Source organism: Canis lupus, chromosome 4 (assembly GCF_048164855.1).
Source record: "Canis lupus baileyi chromosome 4, mCanLup2.hap1, whole genome shotgun sequence".
Classification (NCBI taxonomy): domain Eukaryota; kingdom Metazoa; phylum Chordata; class Mammalia; order Carnivora; family Canidae; genus Canis; species Canis lupus.
In genome coordinates, this window is record NC_132841.1 from 4,304,928 (window position 1) to 4,327,992 (window position 23,065).

Genomic DNA, 23,065 nt, shown 5'->3' on the forward strand with positions numbered 1-23,065 from the left:
TTAATATCAGAGGGAAAAGCACTTTGGAAATCATTAGGCTACTGAAAGCCACTGAGGTGTATACACTTTATATGAGGGAACTGGATGTCCATAAAGCTGTTTTTAAAAGTTCACGTGTTCTTCCTTCACTAGAAAAAAAAATCTGACTAATTACTGAACAAAAAGATATGTTCTGGTTCCGTGAAATTATTTTTAGCCAGTAGAAGGCAAACCTTCAAAATGACCATCCTATACAAAGAAGGGAACCGATCCCAAACGTGCTCTCCTGCTCTAAGCTAGTCATTTCTTGCACATAAGTCCAGGCTTAAGAAAATATCCAATCCTTGTCAAATTTTCATTTCTGTCTTACCAAATCATAACCCATGGAAATCAAGCAGGCTCTGAAGTCCTCGTGATCCATCAGGCCATTCTTCCTCTGCCAACAGATGAACAGAGAAGCTGAGAATTAGGGGCAAAGTGACCAAGCGAAATGAGGAGAAGCCAGCAAGAGAAGAGCCATGGGGAGCCCCACCTGGGAGACGGTAGAGGTCACCCCTGACTTCTAAGGGGATGGGGCCAACACAGGGATGTTACAAAACAGTTTCTTAAAAAGGAAAAAGGAAACATGGGAGGATAACCACCAGGCAAAAATGAAAGGAGACTACACATCCCAGAAAGCAGCAGAAAAAAAGTCACCAAGGGCCACAAGAATGACCCAGGCAGGAACTAACTACTGCAACCTACTGATGACAGGTTCCAGAATGTTCTGAGAAATCATCACGCTCCCATGATGGTCCTCCTCTGTGAGACTCCTCCCAGAACAGCAGCATTCCTTGAACTCAGGTCCAGGGAGCCCACACCACTCTCGGGCTCAGGAGCCAGGAGGCAGTGGCCCCCCACACCTCACATGGCCTCACCCATGGATGCCCTGGGGGTCTGCGCAGAGCAGCATGCAGAAGGTCCACATGGGGGATCCCTGGGTGGCTCAGCGGTTTGGCGCTTGCCTTCGGGCCAGGGCATGATCCTGGAGACCCGGGATCAAGTCCCGCATCAGGCTCCCTGCATGGAGCCTGCTTCTCCCTCTGCCTGTGTCTCTGCCTCTCTCTCTCTCTCTGTGTCTCTCATGAATAAATAAAATCTTAAAGAAAAAGAAGAAGAAGGTCCACGTGGGTGGCAGCTGTCACTATTGAGAAAAGGCCAGGTCAGGACAGTGACCCCGACCCTCCTGACACCGAGGTGTCCACACAAAGCCCCAGCTGTAATGGGAAGGACACATTGTGCTGGAGGTTTTCTTGAAGAGGCTGAGGGGACAGCTACGGTGCAAGCATCAGTACACATGTAAAGTAAAGATAAGTAAACACTTGTAAGGTTGTTTTCTGGTGTTCTCATTTGCCCATTTGTCAGTCCCAGAAGCTGACAGCAGGTTCTTCTTGAGATAAATGGAAACTTCACGTGTGTTCTCAGGCCTGCACCCAGCACTGTCACCACCCTGCTCCCTTGGTAATGCCCATCTCACCCACACTCCACTGCAAGGCCCCCCACCTCACGGAGGCCCCTACTGTGAGGCCCCCCACCTCACCCATACTCCACTGCACACTGACTTTCCCAGCTTCGCTTTTTCATGTTCTTCTGCCTCCTTGCCCCACAGCGACCTCCCCTCTGCCGTTCTCCCTGCTGGGGAGCCTCTCCCTGCTGTCCAGTCTGCCCTGCCACCAATCCCACCATGTGGTGACCCCCTGCAGGTTTCAGCCCTGCACCCTAATAACTGTATTGCCCACTGCCCAGGGCACGTCTTGGGCACCATGCTGCCTCTGGCTCTCAGCATCTCTTCTCTTGGGCTCTCAAGGCTTGCAATTTCCATGTCCTTTGTAAGTGTTCTCCCTCCTCTGCCCCTGATCCTGGGGTCACGTTCCCTTCCATTTCTGTCTCAATTAATCTCAGCTCTGTCCTCTTTCCTCACTCCCACCCCTCCTGTTCCTCCAAGATCTTCTGCTCACTTTCTCCCCTGCATACAACCCACCAGTCCACTCTCACCAAGGAGACCAAGCACATTTTCTGAGGCACAGCCACGATCATGGTATGCCGAGGCTCTAGAAGCTCCAGTAGGAACCACTCAGGACACATCCCTGGTGCCCCCTACAGTTCTTACCCTTACTATTTAATAAGATGAAACAAAATGGATCTGCATCCCTGATGCATCTCCCCATGACATTAAGTAAACTTCATTTCTCCCAAAACATATACTAACATAATAGTCACAGACTCTTTAACTTGGTAGGTTCTGCATGACCCTCCTTTGTCCTGCAAAAGATAATCTCATTGTCTTAGATTCAAATAAATATGCTCTTTCCTGTGGGTTGGCCCAAGTGAGAGAGACAGGTCCTCCAACAAGCCCAGGTGGGTTTGTGCAGGGACAGTGATCCATTATTTCCCTCCTCAGGGGCAGAATGACGAAGACTTCAGCGTATGGATCAGGTCAGTAGGAGAGCATGTTTCTGCATAATGATGTTGTGCTGACCTCTTGCTCACGTCTGGACCCATCTCTGTAACTGTCCCATCAGAGGTCTATAGCCTGAACTCTTAAACAGGTCTAACTCTGGCTGCGTGGCCCAAAGAACTTTTTTTTCTTTTTTTTTTTTTTGCAGGGAGGGGGAATAGCACAGGGAGAGAGAATCTCAAGCAGGCCCCACGCCCAGTGTAAGCCTGACAAGAAGCTCGATCTCAAGGCCCTGAGATCATGACCTGAGCCAAAATCAAGAGTCAGACGCTAAGTGACTGAGCCACCCAGGCAACCTCCCAGATGCATTTTGAGAACCATTTACTGATAAATGTAAACCAGACACAGCATCTTGTATGGAGCAGTGGAATATCCTTTCTTAGGGATCTTTAGTAAACAGTATGTGGCCTTAGAAGTTACTTTTAGCCGCATGATAAGCAACTGGGAAATTTTTTCTTTTTTTTTTTAATTTAAATTCAATTAAAACTGGGAATCTTTTTATAAAGAACTGGTCTTACTTAGTATGATTCAAATCAAAATCCCAGGTAGTATTTTAAAAGCAGCATGTTAGTTTTTATATGCCTTTACCATGAAAACAATCATCATTCTAGTGGTGTATTTTCCTTAGAACATGTCTTGAGTCAATTTCATTAATTACAAAACATGAAGTTTTATACGTCAAAACAGTTTTAGGACACCTGGGTGGCCTAGTGGTTGAGTGTCTGCCTTCGGCTCAGGTTGTGATCCCAAGGTCCTAGGATCGAGTCCCACATCGGGCTCCCTGCAGGATGCCTGCTTCTCCCTCTGTCTATGTCTCTGCCTTTCTCTCTGTGTCTCTTATGAATAAATAAACAAAATCTTTAAAAAAAACCAAAAACACCAGTTTTATATGTCATGAGGTGCTTTACCTAGTTACTTAGGAAAACTCAGAGTTTCGTATCTAAGTCTTTAGAGAAGATCTAAGGCCAACAACCAGACTACATCAGGGACATGCTTTTCTTTCGAACAAATCTAGCTTTGCCTTCCATTACAAAGGCATCTGTCGGGAGATCTGCAGAAAGTGCACACAAACCTCCACTTCAAGCTGCCATGCGCAACATCAGAGCCTAGAGCTTCATTTTTGGTGGCTGTTTTCCTTTGGCATGAATCATCCTCTTTCCCTGGAATGTTTATAGGGCATTAAGACTTCAAACTAATAGCATGAATATCATTTCAAATGCATTTTTTCACATCCTGGTGTTGCCTATTGTACAAGTACAAGGAGACATACCCTGTCAAAGTGGTTGAAGGAGGCCCTAAACTCGTTCATCTGCTCCTGGGTAATGCCCTTGGCATCTCTCGTCAGGATCTGCGTCTCTACTTCGTTGATGGTTCTGGCGATGGTCGTCAGCAGCACCTCCCACCCAACACGGATGTGCTACCAAAGAAAAAGGACATGGTCAGCTCTGGGTCTTTCCAGCACATCAGTTTTGTCTTCCTCATCTTCCTAACTGGAGAGCTGACCCAGAAGGAGATGAGTAGGGCTTAACAAACTTTTATTATTTATGCTTTTTTCATTCTAATTTTTCACTCCTTTTAAGATTCTGTAGTGGGAAAGCACCCAGAAGTGAGAGCAGGGTTCTAATAGTGGCGACTGGCACTTTTAAGTAAAATGCACAATGAAGAGTAAATTTGTCACTAGCAATTGCTTTCCATTAACCAAGTAGCGGGATGGGCCCTGGATTATACCTGCTTGGGGCTAAAGTGGTTAAAATGTGAACCGTTAGTTACTCTCCAGACAGTGCAATGAATTCACTGTCCTCATGATGAGGATGATGATGATGGTGAAAACTACTACTTTTCTAGCTCTTGGTAGAGTTCACAAAGCTTTTTCATGTATAGTGACAGTGAAGATGAAGATCCCTAACTTCTGCAGCATAGAGCCTCCCACAGGAGTAGGGACAAGTGTGGGGATACCCCCCCCCCGCCCCCCCGCGCAAGACAAGGTGAATGGTCACAGCAAGAAGCAACAGCCACCCCAACGTGTCTGGCCGCTGTACCTCCATGGTGTAATTGGTGTGCTTGTTGTCAAAGACCAGGGCCTCTTGGATGAGCTGATGGTCTCCCTCTAGCTTGTCGATGTTGTTCTTATAGTTGATGATGTTGTGTTCATACTGCTTCAGTTGATTCATCTGGTCCTCCAGGGCTCCTGTGATCTGGATGGAGCTCCGGGCAATCTCCTGATGGAGGCAAAGAGAGGGAAGAAAGCAGGTGAGTCAGCCTCCACAGCAACCGCGTGGAAGCCAGGATTCCTGATTCTGCCTCAGAGGCTATGCCAGTGTTAGGCAGCAGCCAGAGACACTTGATTTTCTCAGGTGAGGTGGGAAACAGCAGAACCATGGCACGAAAGCAGCTCTAGTTCCAGTTCATCTAGAGAAGGGGGTAGGGGGAGCGGGGGGGCAAAAATCAACCAAGATCCAAAACAGCAAAGCAAGAGAAGGGCAAGAGAAGAGTTATTTTAGCCTCCTTCTGCCAAAGAGGGAAGCCTCCCTGGCTCAGAGCTGCCCTGTTCTGGAGGAGGTGGGTGATGTTCTACAGGAAAAAAGCTGCCAGACAGATTTAAGACCGCTGGAGGGTCAAAAGAATTTCTCATATTCTTATAGGTTCTCCCTTTAAGAAAAAAGGTAACATTTTATCACCAAAAAGAAGGCTGGGAGAAACACAAGAAAAGTGATATATATCTCTTGACTGTTCTTAGTGATAAAATGAACCCCGAAATCAGTGCCATTCCAAGATCATTTTTCCTTACATGTTCTAAAAATGTAAAGTATTTGTGACTCCTCACATGTTCTCCTGAAGGATGGATGGTTTAAAATCTAGGTCCTAAAGAAGGTAAACACCAAGAAAGAACTCCGTCATCCTTTTAAATGACAAAATGAACGGATGGCAGCAAGAATAGCCTCAGCCCCCTTTGTAGTGGGCCCTGCATCCACTGATGCCACAGATTACATGAGCTTAGGGGCCCAAGGGGGTAAAGCTCAGCATGACATGAGGGCTCCTCACAGCACCAAGCAGGGCGACCAGGAGGTAAGTGGAAGAGGTTTCACTGTTAGGTCAATTTCGAGGGTTGCAAGAAGCTCTTTTGAAGGGCACCGCCCTACCTCCATCTTGTTCTGGATCCATGGCCCAATGGCATTGGCCTGTGCAGCAAACTGGCGCCGCAGACGCTCATTGGCATGCTGGCGGGCCAGCTCCTCCTGCAGGGACTGATCCCGGATGGGCACAAGCTGCTTCACCTGTCAGGGACCAAGGACAACAGGGATTAGAAGCCATCTTGCATCCAACAGGAGTACGAAAATATGTGCTCATAGTCCAAAGTGTAGTGGTGGGAAGAGAGGGAGGGTGAGGAGGAAGAAGAGGGGAGGAGTGTAAGGGGATATAGGAAGAGGAGGCAGAATGGGTGCCACTACTACAGGAACTAAGGAAGAGCTGGGTCTAGCCCTAGCAGCTCCCCATTAGGGATATCCATTAACTCTGTATGGCTGGCAGGGGGTGATGGGGGGAGAGTGGGGGCGTGGTTCAGGGGCCAGTCCAGAGCGCAGAGGATTTGTGAACTTGAATGAGAGAAAAGCTGATATCTTTATTTTCATGATCTCTAATTGAAAGTTAGCATTTCCTTCAATTATGAATGTGGGCAGCAAATCCACAGTCGTATTTAGCAGTACCGTGACTTGATCACAGTAGAAATCACAGACAGTCTCACATGACATTAGTTATTGCCTGCCTCTCAAAATAGCATGAATACTCATCCCAGCTTCAAAATGATCAGATCAGGGTGCCTGGGTGGCTCAGTGGTTGAGCGTCTGCCTTCGGCTCAGGGCATGATCCCAGGGTCCTGGGATCGAATCCCACATTAGGCTCCCTGCAGGGAACCTGCTTCTTCCTCTGCCTATGTCTGCCTCTCTGTGTGTGTCTGTCATGGATAAACAGATAAAATATTTTTTAAAAAAGATCAGATCTGCTGTTAGACCCTGGTTTTCAATGTGTCTGTGCAGAAGCCATCCATTACTGTACTGCAACTTTAAAAAAAATTTTTTTAATGACTGTATTTTAACATCATTTGTTTCCATTGCCACCTTAAATGTTTTTATGAATTTATAAATATGATTATCAGAAGGAATCCACAGGCTCCCCTAGACCGCCGGAGGGATCCAAGACACAAAAAAGTTAAGGACCCCCTGCTAGGTTCATGAGTTCAAGTCCTATGCAACGTGGGACTGCAGGAAAGTGATCATCATGCAAATCATTCACTCTAGTTTCTCAAGTATTTACCTCTTCCCTCAACCTTGGCTTTGGGAATGCCCACCTTGTCCCACATCCACTCCTCAGTCACCTACCTTGTCCCACTTGGCCCGGAGCTCATCCATGGTGACAGTACTATAGGGATTGCTGGAGCTGATTCTGATGTTGTAGCTCTGGATCACCTTCTCCACCTCGTTCTGAATGGCCATGATGGACTGCCGTTCACCATCAGCCTCCGGCAGCGTTGCCTTGAACTGCTCGTGGGCGGTGATCAGACTCTAACCCAGAGACAGAAGTGAGGAAAACTTTACTATTGTGTGAATTTTACAGGCTTCTCTATGCTCCCTTCTGCACATGTGTAAACGCATTTTATGATTACAGGAATCTCTGCAGGAAAACAAACTCTGGATGTTTTAGTAAAGCTATTCTATACACAAAAGAAGTCAAGTTCCTTGAAAATGAAAACAAGATACCATGACTAATTGATGGCTATTAATCCAAGGTCTTGAAAAAAAATAATTTTCTTTTTAAAAAAGTTCATGTTTGCTTTCATAATTTTTGATCCCCAGCTGCTGGGGATCAGTTTTACTTTCCATTGACAAACAGAACTTAGGTGCCCTTTATAATGACCAGTCTTATCTTTGCAGTTCAACAAAAGAACCTAACACTTGCTGCCTTTCTACTTAAAGACCACCAAGAAATATATCCCTACTTCCCAAAAAGAAAAGGCCACAAAAATCAGCTCTTTCCCTGAGGGCTTTAAAAACCTCCATTAATCAAATCTATCCTTTGGCCCTAATGTATGCAGGTGCCACAGGGAGCCCTTGCAGTGCCAAGCTACAAAGAAACTACTTCATAGATCAGGTATGGCTTCCATGGTAAACTTAGAAGTCTCACTTATTTCAAAAATAAATGATTTTAGGTCGCTAACCTCTGCTTACGCATGCATGAAAAAAAAATGCAACGTTCAACAAAGTAATTTCTTTCCCCCTACACCCTTCTAGAATGTTCCTTGACAGGGATGTGGGTTCAAATTCCAATCTTTAGCATTCCTTTATACTTGGATTCTTTTTGATGACTTATCTATTTTACAGAGAGAATTAAAAAGTGTTTTCCCTTAATATTCCATTGTACATCAAATTCACCATACACTGGTCTCTCAATAGACTAGGTCTTGGCTCTTTAAGAGTAATTCTCCTCCCTAACGTGACTACTTAGAAAAGTCTTACTTACAACTTTGATGTTCCAGAAGAAATCAGAAGCAGAAAATTTTGGTTTGCAGGAGACAGATGGTGCTGCTTTTTGGTTTCTTATGCTTTATCATCCAGCAAAACTATACAGATCTTAATAAACAGTAATATGCATGTATTTGCAAAGTACTTAACTCAGCAGCCAATAAACTCATACCTTTCCATGAATACCTCCCAAGAGCATATATGTCTATGTTACTCAATGATTCCACAGTATTCTTTTAAAGAACAGGCCTTTTTAGATGTATTCACCATTGTCTGATGGATATTAATTTTTAAGTTGCAGCAAAGAGTAGTATACACATCTTTAAGCTAAAGGTCAAAGGGTAATTTGGGCTCTCTTGCTACATTTTTCTTAGTTCAAAAAAAGGAACAAAATGAAAGAATTCTAAGTTTTTAAAATCACAATTCATCTCTAGTGCAGTATAAGTACAGAGCTGAGGGGTTCACTTACCTGGATTTCCTCAATGCTGTGGACAATGAACATGTCTTGTAGGTCCTCCATGGCACCTTCCATCCAATTGTTGAAAGGAGCAGCTCTCTTGGCAAACTCCAAGTGGAGCTGATCGATGGTTTCTAGCAATTTCTCAGTTCTCTGGAGTTAAGTTAAATAGAAATGTTATCATAGATTAATAAAAAAAATTCTCTCTGAAGATGTCAACACACATTCCAGAACAATAAAGTTATTATCTGATGTTTTGTTAATCACAATGTGCTCATCACTAGTACGTATATACAAAAGATTAGCCAGTGTTCAGTGATTAGACTGAGCCCTGCAGTTCCCTGAAGAGGCTTCTTAATCTAAAAAGGATTTCAAGACATCCAGAGTAGCCTTGTTTTGAAAGGCTAGTACTCTGTTCCATGCTACTTTTTTTGAAAACTGAGAATCTGTAGGGGGGATAAAGTAACTCGCTCTCAGCTAAAAGCAGTACTGTGAAGGTCAGCTCTGATCCCCTAACCACCTAGGCAACAACACTCAACACACCTTCCTCATTTTTGAGAAAAAAGTGTGCAGAGAAGATGCACGCCATTCCAAAAGTCACCTGTGTTTCACCTAAGTGAAAACACAGGAACTACAGTTTAACATTCTCAAATCATCAGGATTTCACATAGAGATCCTCTCTGCCTTTCTGGGCATGTGGAAGCACCTAGCTTCCAGCCACAGACAACATTCTACTTGTTTCATGTGGCAGAGAGGCTGTGGGTAGACAGCAAAAGCATCCTCTTCATCTGTAAGTCTTCCATTCCTATTCATTTTATTCCTCCTGTTCTAAAATATTTGGGGAGGGGCAGGTCTCTGTTTCACGCTTGGTCCTCATTCTTTCAACCTTCCTTTCTTTAGGTGGATAGGTAACAGCCATTTGGTATCTAGAAAGCTTGATATCATGTATTTTAAATGTGAAAAGTCTCCAAACAATGGCCACTGCTTCCTTCCTTCACATTACATGAATCTTCCATGGTAAGAGGCAACAGGGCACAGCTAAATATCAGCCACTTTCGGCTGTTTATCCAAGCCGTATATACTTAAATAAGGCCACGCCCATCCTGTATCTGTTTCATATCCCTTTTTCCTTCAACGTTTGCTGCCATTTTGCCTTTGCCTGCTACACAGGAAAGTTCCCCTTGAGTCCTTAAGTCACAGCTAAATATACTCTTGATAGAAAGCCCTTTGGAAACTCACTAGAATTACTACCTGATACAGAATGACTTTATACCATAATCATATTAGCTCTGGATGTCTTTTTTTTTTTTTAATTCAAAAGCATGCTTCCCTGAAAAAAAATAAAAAGCATGCTTCATTGGAAAAAAAAAAAGTATGCTACATTGCTCTGTAGATAAATGATGGTACAAAGCTACCAACTTTGCATTTCCCACTTTCTCCAATTTTTCATATTCTCCTTTCGCAAGACAACCTGTTTTGTTTCACCCACATTGTGCCACAGGGAAAATTAGTAACAGGGACTTAATTAGAGAGCCTCTGTTAAAAGATTTCATGCCAATAGGTGGCTGACAGGATGTCATGTCACCAGGCTTCACCTCCAGGGCCTCTCTCCTCTTCTGAGTAAGCGTTCCCAATCTGTCCCACTGGTCACAGATCTTCTGGCACCGATCGTTGACATTCACAGCATCGTGATAGTCCAGTTCACTGGGAGAAGTGAGAATAAAGATTAACTTACCCTGATGTTATGAGGTAAATGGACACAGGCTCAAAAAATTTTTTTAAAGAGATCTGATAGAAAAATGGCAGGGTATTTCAGAGTTTTGTTCATTGTCACAATTGCAAACATGATCGTTACTCTTTGACAGATTATAGAAAGAATCAGTAAACCTGGCTGGTCAGTTTTCTAGACAGAAGTGTTGCCCTCTCAGTGCCCCAAGCTAACTTCATTCTGGCCAGGCTTCAGAGTATTATTTTTAAGTGGCAGTGTACCTATAAATGAAGCCAACCATCTGACCTGGATGACAGTCCTGTGGGGCCGCCTGAAGCCACAGTGATGGGAACATCAAAGTGAGTCCAGGGGCGGGGGGTGGGGAGGGAGAGGTGGCAGGTATCAGCTTGTACACCACTGTGTCCTTGGCTCCCCTCAAAGGGCACTGGGCTTGGTGGGAGGGGGGGGGGGGGATGCAGGGAGCACCATGTCCAGAAGGGGCGCTGTGACCTTATCTAGCACTGCAGGGACCTCGAAAAACTAGCAGAACTGAGTCCTTCCTCTTCTAGATGGAAGTTCTGACTTGTGTGATGCCACCAGTATGATGGCAAGAACCAAATGATTTCTTACTCGGTAACTCCTTTTCTCCACCAGCCCCGTCTCTGCATCCTGATGGGATCTTTGTAATGTAAAGTGATATGAACTTAGCATTAAAACAAATCCCCAACTAGGGACGCCTGGGTGGCTCAGTGGTTGAGCATCTACCTTTGGCTCAGGTCATGATCCCGGGGTCCTGGGATCGAGTCCCACATCGGGTTCCCTACAAGGAGCCTGTTTTTCCCTCTTCCTGTGTCTCTGCCCCTCTCTTTCTCTCTCATGAATGAATGAATGAATGAATGAATGAATGAATAAATAAATAAATAAATAAATAAATAAATAAATAATTTTTTTTTTTAATTCCCAACTAGAAGGTTAACCTGGTATCTCTGGGGATAAAAAGTTAAGATGAAAGCCAGACTCACAAATGTTTAAAGATACCTTTCAGAGAGACTTCTTCACAAACAGTCTGAGATAACTCACCTCCCCATCCTACCAAATCCATTTCCCTGAGGCTTAAGCTTATTTATTTCTTCTTTGAAGAAATTAAGGCAATGGTTACTCACCACATGCTTTCCTTTTCCTCTTAAATAATATTAACTTGTCAGTACTGAATGTTATTGCTTCTGCTACTGAATAAATGCTTTGTGGTTGTGAGCTGCGGGTTCTTGAAGTGGGGAGAGCTTGCCCAGCTTACGAGCAGCTTTCTATATGTAGAGCAGCTTTCTATGTACACATAACCCCTCACTCGTCTGAGACAGACTTAGCTTCTTGTGCTCCCTGCTACAACCCCCCGAACCAAAACATACCAGCCATTTGCAGTCTTGAATTCCAAGAGAAATGGCTATGGCTCTTCAAAATGCAAATATTATGGAGAATAAAGACTTCAAGAATAAAAACAAAAACCTGGGATCCTTCTATGGATCTATGCTGGAGACATCAATGCTCACTCCCCCATCATTACCTTTAGAGGTATATCCGTTTCTTGTTTTCCTAACTCATACCAAGTCATCCAAAGAGTTCTACAAATACCTGCTCTGAAGGGCTTGTGTAACTGTGCATACTGGTTTTTCTGCACTTTGAGAGCCGCATAAGCGCTTTGTTATTATTTTAGGAAAGATAAAAAGGACAAGGAAGGAATGCACTGAGATGAACACAGATTTACATTGTGCACATAGTGCCTCTTTGAACAGTGTGAAGAAACTAGCACCAGGGATGCCAGGAATAATAACAGAAAATCACTACTTAAATTTTATGAGCAACACGTAAAACCATTTCAAATTACTCATCAGAGCAGTTACAGAGCATTAAATAGCTACTAGAATTTGTTTCATGCCTTATTTTAATTGTAATAGTTAACAAGCACTCACACACTCAAAGTTCAAGAAGTATGCTCTTGTAAAGACCACAAATACAGTGTACAAATTGGATTATGAAGATCACAAATAATTAAGAGTTTATTTACCAAGGCTAAAAAATAATGGGATCCTCTAAAAAAGAGTCCATATCTGTTAATTCACAAGTTTGCTCTGGTCATAAGTGAGCAATATGGAAGTTTTAAAATCAAACATAGTAAAGGAAATATTTGTTATAGGTCTTTAAAAATTATCTTGTGACAGTCATCCCTATGGGATTTTAGGCTCTGAAACTTATGCAGATATGTCTGTGATTATAGTGACGAGGAAGGGAACAGGGAATGAAATCTACTTATCATAAGGGGGCAAGGGTCTTTTAAAAAGGCTACGAAAGACTGCAGATGGGGGGAGGTTGCCTGGGTGGCTCAGTGGTTGAGCATCTGCCTTTGGCCTGGGTTGTGATCCCAGGGTCCTGGGATCGACTCCCACATCAGGCTCCCCACAGGGAGCCTGTTTTTCCCTCTGCCTATGTCTCTGTCTCTCTTTCTGTGTCTCTCATGAATAAATAAAATATTAAAAAAAAAAAAAAAAAAGAAAAGAAAAAAAAAGAAAAAAGAAAGACTGCAGGGAGGTGTCACCCTGGAGGGCAGCCACAGCCAGAGGCTGCATGACAAGTGGGACCCAAGAACTCCCACTCAGGCTTACATCAGCCTGAACTCAACCCTTGCTGGTCCCTCCCATAAAATAAAAAACAAGCAAATGAAATAGCACTTATTTGATGACAAAGAAAAAGTGGGGCCATGGTGTCTCCTCCTCTGAGGCAGGACAGGCATTTCTGCTTTGTCTTGGTGTGTGGATGCCCTGCAGCCCGGCGTGGGGGAGGCAGCCTTTCCAAGCTGTCCTCCACACTCATTCCTCACCCTCCTAGAAGCAGAGCTGCCCACAGTGGGGCTGGGGCTGCTGCTGGATGGGAGGGCACCGGGATTCTAGCACATCCAGAGAACCAAAGCTGAAGTCTGGTTAGTTGTTAAGAAACACAGAGGCATCCAGCTTGGTTCTCCCTAGACTCAGAATGGGAAAGGGAAGGCAGGCCAGCCTTGCCCGGCCCTAGAAGTGCTCTGGGGAAACTTTCCATGGAATCCTTCCGTTGCACCCATGGACAGCCCAGGGGCCTGCCAGGCAGAGCTGCACAGCAGCACGTACTTGAGCTCCTGCGCGATGGCCGCTATCTGCTCCACCCGGTCCTGGTGTGCAGCCAGGTCACTCTCGAAGGCCTCGTGTTTCCGCAGCAGGGCCCGGACCTCGGTCAAAGAAGCCGACTCATAGTCCTTCTGCAGCAAGATCTGTTCTTTGCCTGCAAAGTTTACAGAAGGGGATATGACTCCTCTGAATTCACTCATCAGCTTCCTGGCACCTGCACCTGTAAAGTTCTTGGTGATTCCTACAGTTCCCAACAACCAAGAGAAGGGGGAAGACACAGTGGTGCTATTGTGATCAGCCTCCAGGCTGTAACTGTGCTCCCATTTCCAGAATCCTTCTGGGTTCTAAAGCTCATGTCTACAAAGTGGAGGGAAGCATGCTGAGTCCAGGCTATGCCACAGATCTGTGTTCTTCATAATTCTGAGGAATCAGTTATCTGATTTTCCAGTGTGAGGCTCCATTTAGTGATGGTTAGTTCACAAGAATTACCTGGGAGAGTCAGACGAGACACCCGTACTCTACTGGCCTGCTCTCAAGGTCAACCTTGACCCCAAATCTTTTGGTTTGAAAGCTTGATTTTCTGTGGTTAAATATAGCCTGTGGTTTCTTTCCTGCCAACACTACAAGTTCTGCACCTCCACCTCTTTCCCCATGAATATTTCTTAAATTTGCTGTAGTTATAAACGGACTCACATTTATTCCCTGGTTGATGACCTCTGAGAATTTAATTCTATAAAGCTAGAAATGGAAGGCAAACGTTCACATATCCAACAATGACAATACAGCATTCACTATGCGCCAGCCACTGCTTTAAATACTTATATTGTGAACTCATTAAATCTTCACCAAAAGCCTATGCTGGAAGTATCATTTTGATACCACTCTGCAGAGGACACTGAGGCACTGAGAGATTTAGGAACTCATCCAAAGAGCACAGCTGGGAAGTGTCAGAGCTGAGACTCCAACCTGCCTGGCTCCAGGCCCATGCCTCTCACCTCCTTGCTGGGCAGTATCAACCATCAGACAACACTAAAGCAAAAGGCAACCAAAGGATGAACCTCTCTGACCTTTCTCAAAATAGATTATGTGAAGGGGAGAATGTTTTGTTCTGCTACCTCAACAAACAGCAGCAGAAAAAATAAGTAAAATTATGTGTGTGTGTGTGTGTGTGTGTGTGTGTGTGTATGAGAGAGAGAGAGAGAGATCATAGTATCATGGCTATAGAAAGAGAGATGTTTGCAAGGACGTAGATAAATTTAAGTGAAATAAGGAAGCTAAGACTTCAGAAAATGATCCCTTGAATTCCTCCTTCCAAGCAGATTTTCTAAATGGGAAATCATGTTGTCTTGCGGAATTGAATAAACATTCTAGCGGCAGAAGCTGGTATCTGGGCCAGGGCCATCTGATGGACAGGGAATAAACAGATACGTGTGGATCAAACAGAACAAAAGTGGGGGAAGACAGAAGGAGGCCAGGACTTATGTAAGTAAGTGTGGGAAGAAGGCATTTCGAGTGCCATTTTGTGAAAAAGTACATTATCTGCTTGACTAGAAAATCAGTCCTCCCACCCACCTCCTGAAGCTATTTAGCACTGGGATGGTAGAGCGGAGAGAGGTGGGGACACCTGGTCACAGGCCACCAGTGTTAGGGATGGGGTTTGTAGAGACAGCCCCACTCTGATTTTTCAGAAACCCAACCCCAGGCCAGTCCACTTGCCATAAGCCCACGTTTCATGCGTCGAAGCCTTCTGCCTAAACTTCTCCGCCAGGTGTTCCACACGCTCCAGCCTCCGAATCTCATTCAGCAGCCATTCCTCATAGCCCTTCTCGGCCTGCTCCAGCCTCTGCCAGGCACCAGCAATGTCCTAGGGGCATTTGAGGTCAAGCAAAGACAGGTTAGTAACCCTCCACCTGAGGGCTTCTCTATAAATTCCTTCTGCCCCAAGTCTGACAGGTTTTCTTCCGTGTTTTCTTCTCCTTGCTTCTCCCTCTCCCATCCCCAAATAACCACTCAAGACCGTTTGGGCTTTTCAAGGTCTTAATTATCACCAGGGCCTTTTAAAATTGATATGGTTGTTCTCATCAGCCAGTTATTACCTAAAACTTGTCCAGAGGTGGACAAAGGCTGACAGGGCTTTAATTTTCTGGCTAGAAAAATATGATGCCTCAAAGTGACTCAGTTCAAATCAACTGATGCTCAGTGACTGGGCTCAGCTGGCTGGCCAGCCAGCCATCAACAACCATTTCCTAGACATTGTGCAATGTGCCGGGTACTAGTGAGACTTTGATAGAAGAACAAAAGACACCTAGAAAGTTCCCTGTCCCTGAGCAGCTTGCATGATTGTCAGAGGACAAAGAATCAGTAAGTACAACTGACCCTTAAACAACATGGGGAGGTGGGGATAGGAGCACCAATATCCCACACATGTGAAAATCAGCATATAAACTTTGACTCCCCCAGATCTTAACTACTAACAGCCTACTGTTGGCCAGAGGCCTTACTGGTAATATAAACGGTTGATTAACATATATTTTGTACATCATATGTGTTATATACTGTATTCTCACACTAAAGAAAACTATTAAGAAAATCAAAAGGAAAATACATTTACAGTACTATTCTATATTTATTGAAAAAACCCATGTATAAATGGAACTGTACAGTTTAAACTTGTGTTGTTTGAGGATCGACTGTAAATTATACAGGGTCACTGCAATAGTGATGGGCTTGGAGGTAAAACAAAAGGGGGTCAGGTGATGCTGAGAGCCCAATGTGGGGGTTCCTTCAGGCAGGTCACTTGGAGAAGAGGCGTCCGAGGAGGTGGCATCTCATCCAAGACCTCAGTGACAGAAACACCCAGTTACATGAAGAGTTGGGAGAGAGCGCCAAGGCCTGAGCGGGGCTGGCCCTGTGTGCGGGGAGCAGCAGCGGAGACAGGCTGCATGGGAGTGGAGGACACAGAAGCAGAGGCCCATCAGCAGAGCAGGGAGGGAGTCAGATCATATGGGATCCTCCAGACCAGGTTAATAAATCTGGATCTTTGTCTAAATACTCTGTCACTAGAAGACTGAAGAGAAGGGGAGACACACTGTGGTTTCCATTTTGAAAGGAACCCAACTGCCACTGTGCAGAGAGTGAATTTTAGGGGCCAGTGATAGAGGCCCTAGGAGATGGAAAGAGAGGGGGAGAGGAGTGAGAGAGAGAGAGAGAGAAAGGCTCAGCAAACAATGACGGCAGTGTAGGTGGAGAGCAGGGCACAGATTCAAGGTATAATCTGGACACAGAGCCAATGGGACCACGGAGGAACTGCATGCATGAAGTGACAGGAAGAGTCCCAGATGACACCTGGGCTTGGGACGTCAGTAATGTAGGGGCAGCAATGCCATCAGCGAAGACAGAGCACACTGCAGAGGGGTTGGGGAACAGGTCAGGTGTGAAATGCTCTGAGATGTCCTCGCAGACACAGGAACCTAAAGTCAGGAGGAAGTCAGAGCTGGAGATGCACAGTCTGGGAGGTGCTGGCATTCAGGTGGTGAGGGGACTGGGGTGGGGGTGGCAGAGCTCTGAGCAGCAGGTGTAAGGACTCCGTGCCGGGGAGGAAAGCAGTGAGGGTGAGAGTGGAAGAAGGCTCAGGGAGGCGGCATGGGGAACCGGATCAAAGAGGCAAAGAATACAGAAATGAATGTGACAACCAGAATGTCACCAGGGAGGCCGCCAAGCTGAATGGGAGCCATCGCCAGAGGAGACAAACCGGGTGGCTGCAGGGTGAAGAGTAAAAGGAGTAAAGGAGCAGCAAGGAGCTGAGAAGGGCTCTGCCACAGGCAACTCCTTCTGGATGTCCTGCTGCGGAGGGTAGCCAAGGGCCAGGTCAGCACTACCAGAACACAATGTCTTAAGTCCCCGTATGCTGGGGCAAGGGACTCTGGCAGGGGAGCCAGCAGCATGCAGAGGGAGACCTATGTGGCGCCAGGCCCTGGAAAGGGACGGGGTCCTAGGCACAGGTTAGAGAAGGCATGTGACGTAGATGCCAGACACCAGGAGGCCCGGGGGCCGCGGTGGCAGGAGGACAAGGTGGGGGGGCACTTCGCAAGCATAATAAAGGCCGCTCTTAGAGGGTACCACACCGGGAGCAGTTAGAGATGGAGAACTGCATGCTGGTGGGGGAGAAACATCCTGAGAGAAGTAGTGACAGGGCCAAAATTCTATCCATTAGCTGAAAGGACTGGAGATGTTAGCCCAGCTTTCATGGTAGCCCACCAGGGCAGAGGCCTCGGAGCTGCAGGGGTGTGTGACACTCACTCACCGACACCATCTTGCCCTCGGAGGGCATGAAGGCAGGCCGGTTGCTGATCCGCAGCTTGGTCTGCAGTGTGTTGAAGTTGATCTCCAGCTGGCACTTCTCCTGCACCTTGGGCGGCTTGTGCTTGCGCCGGTAATCCCGGAAGTCCTCCAGCTTCTTCTGCATGGCCTGCATGGTCTTCTCGGGGGTCCGGTTCTCCAGCCAGGGGATCGTACGACGAATCCATTCCAACAGCTGCTCCCAAAACATAAAAATACTGCTGGAGACACCAGCAAACTGCCCCCCACCCCCAGTTAAAAAACAGGAGCACCTGACAATTGGAATGGATTCCACCTGAGGTTCCTAAAATTACAGACTATGAATATCATACCCTGGGTCGAGAGGAGAGGATAAAAAGGCATCTCTGTGCACATGCACTGTGGCATGAATGAAAACTCCAGTGTCTCCCCCCTCCCCCCGCCATGGCCACTGGTGATTGCCCCAACGGTACCACACACAGGTCAAAAACTGAAAGGCAACACAAGTCATGTTTCACAAAAATGTGACATTTACAGGAAACTCAGGGACTAGACATTAGCAGACAAAAATGCTGGATGGAGCTTTCAAATAAACAAAAACCTGACATGGGATGGAAAGTCAGCCAAGAATCGGGTTTAACTTCAAATGTAAGTATTTTGTAAATAAGCTCCAATCTAATGAACTTATTGATCAGAAAAATGTATTGTAAATCTGGGACTGACTCAATGCCAAGGTATATTTTAATCTATCACCTGGCTTCTGAGGAAATCCACACGATAAAAGTGAAAATGGTCGTGAATTCCTAAGGATGAAGTATATATACCCCTTCTCTCGAATTACGATCAAGTTGGAAAGCCACTAATAATTGACATTTACGATCACTCAGAAAACGATGGCAGGCAAGAATAAAAATTTGTTAAAATGGTGATATACTTTAAAAAAAGAGGGGGTGATGCCTGGCTGGCTCAATGGTTGAGTGTCCGCCTTTGGCTCAGGTTGTGATCCCAGGGTCCTGAGATGGAGTCCCACTTCGGGCTCCCCGCAAGGAGTCTGCTTCTCCCTCTGCGCATGTCTCTGCCTCTCTGTCTCTCATGAATAAATAAAATCTTTAAAAATATGGTGATATATCCACAGTCTAAGGGTTTGAAGAGGATAAAAGAAGGACCAGGGGGAAAAAAGGAAGGACAGAATTACTGAGGAGTGTCTGTCCTTTGGCCCCAGTCATGCCTCTACCCTGACGTTGGTCACCAGGGTTAAACAATGCTGTCAAATTGAGTTTTCCCACAGTAGCAGTATGAAAACATTTTAAACTTAGTATCATCATATTGGATTACTACTGACCATTACTTTGGAAGATTTACTTCAAGAATCCCGATGCTTTTCCCAGGACAGACCAAATATCGGCTAAATCAAGTCAGAGCAAAAACCATTTGGTCTCTGACATGTGTGTCACTGTAACTGAGTGAACCCAGAAATGGTGTGTGTGGCTGTGCACCTCACTCAGCCCATCACCTGCATGGGGGAAGCAATGTAACGGCAGTGACAAGACCACCTAGTTGCTATTTATGCAACTAAATCAGAACAAAAAGAAGAGCAATGTGGAAAGTGCTATCCTAACCCAGAATTGGGCTGAAGAGCTACAGAAGGCATCACGGACTCTTAGGTTCAAACACCTTGCATGGGTGAGAGGGGCTCTGTCCTCCTTACATTTCCCTCTAGATATTCACAGGCATACACAAGGCTGCGCCATGTCTCACAACAGGCTGGGCCAGTTCCTGTAATGCTCAATTGCTGCGTGGAGCAGGACTTCTGAGTGATGGAGGGCACGCTACTGGAGGTCAGTCACCAACAAGGCAAGAAAAAAACAAAAAGTAATGCGGGCTCATCTGGGGGCATCCAACCCTGGTGGTGCAGAGCTGAGCTTGGAATCGTGCCCCACTCCTTAAAACACGCAAACTTTTTCTATGATCTGGGGTGGTTGGGAAGACCATCAGGATTACTTTTGTGCCAGTAAGCATGTTGCTATGAGAAGAGCAACCTCTGAGATCAAGTGCATTTTCCTACTCGTATTCTGTCTGAGATGAAAAATGCAGAGAAAGAAAACACTGACAGCCGGTGCTCCCCCTCCACGCCTCTCCCTCTGGGTGGGAATGGACAGGACTGCCGGGCACCCGCTCCCTTTACCTCACTCGCTAGCCTCTCATATTCTTCCATCAGCCTCTCATTCTCTTGATTCACAGCAAGAACCTTACATATCCTGTTAGCTGCTGTCTCGGCCTGTAAAACACAATAGGTAAACAGGACAGCTCTGTCGACAGGGAGGTGCATGCACAAAACGGAACGTGGTGAGGCAGGAGAGGTAATGAGCAGATGGTGTGCTGTCGATGGTGCAGAGTCAAGGTTAGGGTGGATTCAGACTGAGGATATGGCTCATGAGTCATTTCACACCTTTTTTACACAGACTTACACGGCAGGCTGAATGTACTGTGGGGAATAATGGGAAGATACCATTAGTCTAAAACACAAGCTTTGTAAAACATCAAGCAAGTTAGTGACAGAAATATATGGGTCCAGGAAGAGGAAATCCCCATCCCTGAATGTCCACCTGAGTACTCTACTGACCTCATGACTATAGGGCCAGAGCTCTCTATATAACTTTAGCCTTTGGAAATCAAAGCAAAAAAAAGAACTGGGTCCTGAATAGATATTGTCATTGCACCGAGTTCACTACAGCCCTCTTGACCTAAAATGAATACACAGAACTTGCTAGATGGGATCCTTCCACAGAGCTAGACTTGCTCTAAGATTGGTGTGCCCTACACGAAAAGTCGTTGAGGTGTATGGAATTCTCAGTCGTCATTTCATGCAGGGGCACTGAGGCTGGGGGTAGCAAAGTGCCCCAAACCACGACCACGTGGTGAATCCAGAAGCCCAAGCCACCCCCTTTGGCCTCTAGCCTGTCCCAAAGCCTTGCCTCACAAGCCCCATTTGCAGTTGGCATCATTTGCTGCTGATTGTCATGGAGAAATCATAAACACGATACCTACTTGGTCCACTCTGGCCCATTCATTTTGTCCAAGGACACGTACGTGGAGGGGCAAGAGACAGGTGGATAAGGTAGAAAGCTGAGGGACATTCACCCACAACGTGTGTCTTAAGGAATGTGATTTTTTTTTGAGGCTTTAACATTGTTATCCTTTCACTATTGCAGTTAAATTAGGACTCATCTTGAAAGTTGTTAGAACAAATCACTGAACAGAAAGCAGTTTCTTGGCAGAGGAAACAGGGGCACCAGGGAGGTGCTCATTTCTCCTCATCAGATTTCCCCGTCACTGCTCATGAATGTGGCACCATTTTCAAGGTGCTTGTGTTTTCCTAAAGTGCAAATGTTTCCCACCATTTACTAATGAAATAAAAACAATATCTTGGAAGGAAGGAAAGATTAAAAAACACCCAAACAAACAAACAAACAAACACTTCAGGAACTATCTAAAATTAAAGCTGTTAAAAAACAAAAAGTATTCACGGTTTGGAACTTGCCATATTAGGTCATCACGAAACACTTAGAAAGATTCCAAGGTAAGATGTGAAGCGCACAAACACACACCCAGGTACGCGCACGCGCACGCACACACAACTAAAACCAATGCAGAAGAGCAGCACAGCAGCCCAAATCGACACGTGTTGAATACCTGCTCCGCGCCCGCAAACGCATGGTAGAAGCAGGAAACGTATGTCATGATAGCTCTTTCATCGGGTTTAGGAGTGTTCACAATGTCTGAAGGGAGGGAAAAAAATAACACAGAAACAAACACACACACAGATGAAGAGTAGAAACCAGGGTGAACAAAGGGAAGAACGGATTGGTTTACACGGATCCGTTTTCTGTGTGTTTCTTGGGCCCACAACCCTACGCCTCCAGAAGGCTCTCAAACTGACATTGTTTGTGAACAGAATGGCTTGAACCCACATGTTTTTCTCATACTCGCCAAGGGTCTTTTTCCTCCCCTACCCTGTGATGTGCTTCTATAAGTGCAGTCAAGAGGTTCATATGGGGACTGTGTGCTGCTCTCTCAGGGCTTGTGGTCACTTCCTAATGACTCATGAGGCCCATATCTGCTCATCTTTTGACCAGATCAGGTCATCTGCCACTGTTGCTCTAAGCAACATAGGTAGCCTAGCAGGATGCTGGGAATACGGGCATCTATCCGTGGCCCCATCTCTCCTGCCATTTCCCCACCCCCACCTTCATAACTATTGGCTTTCTGCTCCGTGAATGGTCCTGGCTCCCATGAGGACAAAATTCACTGGAGAGGATGTGGCTTTTAACACCTTCTGTGAGTACTTACCTTGCCATTTACAAAACCACCAAGGGTTAATAAAACATCTAAAGAGAAGGATATACAGGGCTTGTACTTATTGTGACTCTTGCTACCATTTGTATTAGCTGCCAAAATAAGCAACAGGAAGAAACAAAGAACCATGTGAACACACATCCTTTTCTTCTTCCACCTTGGTGACACCACTCTTTGCTGAACTGCTTTTAAACTTTAAATTCATTTGGGTCACTGGATAAAATAAAGTTAAAAAGATAACCATGTAATTTCCTATGGGTGAAACCTGGTCATTGGGTTTTCAGAGAGTATGCCCAGAATGGATGTGGGGTTGTGTAACAGTATGGAATCTTCTGGAAAACAAACACGAACGGCATACTATCGCATGGACAGAAAGTAAGTTTCAAAGAAAACTAGACTAAAAAAGACAAATGACCTCCTCCTCAGAACCAGACAGGTCTCCTTATGCAGAGGAGACGGGAAAAAGAGAAAAACAATTGAAAAAAAAAAAAAGACACAGAAGGTGAAGGGTGAGTGGTGACTCTTTTTACATCCTCACCTTCTGTGCACCAGCAAAAGCATGATAGTAACAGGAAACATAAGTCATTATGGCTCTCTCATCGGGTCTGGCAGTGTATACTAAATCTGTGTGGAGAAAAGAAGGTTAACTGCTCGGATGTTCTAGTACCCACGGGCTTCTGCCAAGTGCTGCCTCAGAGAAGTCAAAGCCGTGAGTCTCCTCCCCTCACCCGCCACACACTTATGTTGTTAAAACTTTGGCTCCAGTCAAAGAAATCATACCTACAAAGTCATTACTATCTGTATTTTTGAGAATTGCCCAAGAGAAGGCCATGGCTAGCACAGAAGAGCCCTAAATCTGCAAGAACGTTACATCCACAGCCAGAATCAGAGTTCTGGAAGCCCACAGAAGGCACGCAACAGCACATTCCCTGAGACTTCCTATCGCTGCACATATGGAGGGCCCAGGGGTCGACAAAGAGCCCTTCTGCGAGTCCACACAGAATGTATACACCCAGGAACCTAAGCCCAGTGCTCACCTTAAGGAAAGGTTTGTGGAGGAAAAAAGAGAAAACAACTTTCAGA

At 45.5% G+C, this 23,065-nt stretch overlaps 1 protein-coding gene across 2 annotated transcripts in view; it reads right to left on the bottom strand.

Annotated features, from left to right (window-relative positions):
* The window catches only part of ACTN2 (actinin alpha 2), a 66,755-nt gene that overhangs the window by 2,431 nt on the left and 41,259 nt on the right, over window positions 1-23,065 (bottom strand). Inside the window, exons 8-19 of one of the 2 annotated variants that reach the window (XM_072822982.1) lie at window positions 21,320-21,405; window positions 19,812-19,904; window positions 17,613-17,843; window positions 15,026-15,173; window positions 13,313-13,463; window positions 10,045-10,153; window positions 8,462-8,602; window positions 6,853-7,035; window positions 5,617-5,751; window positions 4,516-4,695; window positions 3,747-3,893; window positions 350-415 (exon numbers count right to left, since the gene is read on the bottom strand). In XM_072822982.1, the coding sequence (XP_072679083.1) occupies window positions 350-415; window positions 3,747-3,893; window positions 4,516-4,695; window positions 5,617-5,751; window positions 6,853-7,035; window positions 8,462-8,602; window positions 10,045-10,153; window positions 13,313-13,463; window positions 15,026-15,173; window positions 17,613-17,843; window positions 19,812-19,904; window positions 21,320-21,405 (1,670 nt within the window). Of the gene's footprint in view, window positions 1-349; window positions 416-3,746; window positions 3,894-4,515; window positions 4,696-5,616; window positions 5,752-6,852; window positions 7,036-8,461; window positions 8,603-10,044; window positions 10,154-13,312; window positions 13,464-15,025; window positions 15,174-17,612; window positions 17,844-19,811; window positions 19,905-21,319; window positions 21,406-22,520; window positions 22,607-23,065 lie in introns of both variants that reach the window. The other variant, XM_072822983.1, reaches the window with a different exon arrangement.